Source organism: Mandrillus leucophaeus, unplaced genomic scaffold, assembly GCF_000951045.1.
Source record: "Mandrillus leucophaeus isolate KB7577 unplaced genomic scaffold, Mleu.le_1.0 Scaffold43, whole genome shotgun sequence".
In the NCBI taxonomy this organism is placed as follows: domain Eukaryota; kingdom Metazoa; phylum Chordata; class Mammalia; order Primates; family Cercopithecidae; genus Mandrillus; species Mandrillus leucophaeus.
In genome coordinates, this window is record NW_012104587.1 from 276384 (window position 1) to 278718 (window position 2335).

General features: G+C 58.8%; 1 protein-coding gene across 3 annotated transcripts in view; it reads left to right on the forward strand.

Annotated features, from left to right (window-relative positions):
* Positions 1 to 2335, forward strand: part of PPP1R32 (protein phosphatase 1, regulatory subunit 32) — a 22880-nt gene that overhangs the window by 15632 nt on the left and 4913 nt on the right. For 2 of the 3 annotated variants that reach the window (XM_011993332.1, XM_011993333.1), the window contains exons 5-8: positions 442 to 570; positions 1093 to 1156; positions 1508 to 1620; positions 2053 to 2112. In XM_011993332.1, coding sequence (XP_011848722.1) covers positions 442 to 570; positions 1093 to 1156; positions 1508 to 1620; positions 2053 to 2112 — 366 coding nt within the window. The remainder of the gene's footprint in view (positions 1 to 441; positions 571 to 1092; positions 1157 to 1507; positions 1621 to 2052; positions 2113 to 2335) is intronic. The other variant, XM_011993334.1, reaches the window with a different exon arrangement.

Below are 2335 nucleotides of genomic sequence, written 5' to 3' on the forward strand. Positions count from 1 at the left end.
AAAAAAAAAAAATAAGTAATAAATAAGAAGCGAAGAGCACCTGCAAATCAGGAGGGTCGGGAAAGAGCTTGCTATGGAGACACTGGACAAAGACTTGAGGGTGGCCAGCTCCTCCAGAGGCAGCTGTCTGAGGGAGGAGTGGCCCAGGCAGTGCCAGCAGCGAGTGCAAAGGCCCCGAGGTGGGCCCAGAAAGGAGACGAGCAGCTAGAGCAAGGTGAGGCACTCAGGTCCTTGTGGGCCACCAGGAGGACGTGGAATTCCCTGTGAGCGTGATAGGAAGGCTGCAGAGCTCTAAGCAGAGGAGGGAAGCACAGGTTTCATTGTGAAGGGACCCCCTCTGGCTGCTCTGCAGATACTGTACTCTGTAAAGGTCAAGGGCAGAAGCAGAGTCAGGCAGTGACTGCCGCCCCCTCACCTGTAATTGGCCCTTCTTCCTTCCAGGTCCGGAAGGTCCATTTTGACACCCAGGAGCATGGGCCCCAGGCCATCACGGGGCTGGAGCCCAGGGAAGTGCCCCTGCTCCACCAGCAGCAGGGCCAGGGCCCGCTGGAGCGGGAGAACTTCCGATATGTGAGTGGCAGCCCGGCTAAGGTCTTCGGGGTGGGGCAGAGGGGCCACACCCGCCTCCTCCTCCCACCTCAAGAAAAGTGTTGCACCGACTCATCCAAGAAGCCAGCTCAGTGTGAGCTCAGGGCGCCAAGAAAGACGGGAGAACAAAGGATTTGATATTGGCTATTTCCAAAATAGCATCAATATGACTTCTCGCCTTTTAACGCTCATCCTCTTCCCCCAGCCTTCCTCCTCTCGCTCACGGCCCCTCCTGATCTCGGTCCCTCTGGGCCCCCCGCTCATTACCAGGAGTCTGGTGTGGGGTGTGACGTGGTATTCATAGTCACAGGGGCACTGTGCTCTTACGCTGAAATTCCTGGCCCTGCGATGCCCCACCCCAGAAAGACTTGTGTCCAGGGTGCTGTAGTGGCCCACACAGGCCTCCTCAGAGCACAGATAACCGAGGCGCCACTCCACTGCCGCCGCATGCCTTCGGGGCCCTGGTGGGCCGGTGCCGCCATTCTTCCAACCTCTGTGTTCCAGGGCCCACGCTTCATGACTTCGGAGTACAATTCCAAGTATCTCAGGGAGCCTCTAGCCCAGCCAGGTAGGCCCTTCCAATCCACCTCCCTACTTCCTGCCCCAGGGGCCCTGGAGCTGGCTTAGGACTAAGAAGGCACCAGTGGAAGAAAGAAGGATGCACAGGTGGCTGCAGGGAAGCGCCTCTCCCAGGCTGACCTCGGTGCCTTGGGCCTCTCAGGAGGGCGGCTTGGCTGGTGCATGCCCTTCCTGCTGCTCCCTCTCCTGTCCTCTGGCCTGGACTCTGGAATCCTCACCCTGCCACCCACGATCCTCATGGCACAGGTCTCCAGGATCTTGGGGTCCACTCACTCCGCCCCTGCTGGGACACTGAGCCTCTGGAGGTGGCCTGGCAGCACATGCGACATTTCTTTTGTAGATTTCTTGCAGAAGAACTCGATCGGCGCCAAGGAGGGGAGCAGCTTCACCAAACAGTCCCGCCAGAGCCCCATTGTCTTCCAACCACCCTCACAGGCCCTCCCTGGGGACCCTGTAAGTCGGCTGGGCTCCTGCTAGAACTTTAGGGGGCTTGACGCCCTCCAGTCTCAGGGTTCCTAGCTTTCCTAAAGAATGTGAGCTGCAGAGCCCTTTGTTCAAGCACAAGATGAAAGAGCTTAGGTGACACCCACTGCTTTGGTCCAGTTCCCCCGTTTTATAGATGAGAAGACTGAGGTCCAAAGAGATGAAGAGGTGTAGCCAAGGTCATTCAGAGTTCAGACAAGAGCCCTGGCCTGCTGGTCCCATTCAGGGTCATGCCTTCCCCTGTCTTCTCCCCAAACACTTCCCTTTTCTCAGTGATGCCCATTTGAGCTGAGTTCTCCTCTGTGTTCAGCACAGCAGGGGCCTGGAGGCAGAGTGGGTGGGAGCCGCCAGGGGCCCAGCCTGCCTCTGGGGAGCTGACATCCTCTGTGGGCCTCTTTCCAGGCCCTCCTCCCAGGCCAGAGTGTCACCAAGTCTGACTTCCTCCCCAAGACTCACCTGCATGTAAGCTGAGCTAGGGGGAGGCTGGGGACCGCCTGGCAGGGAGCAGTTAGAACATGGCTCTGGGCCGGGCGCGGTGGCTCAAGCCTGTAATCCCAGCACTTTGGGAGGCCGAGACGGGCGGATCACGAGGTCGGGAGATCGAGACCATCCTGGCTAACACGGTGAAACCCCGTCTCTACTAAAAAAATACAAAAAACTAGCCGGGCGAGGCGGCGGGCGCCTG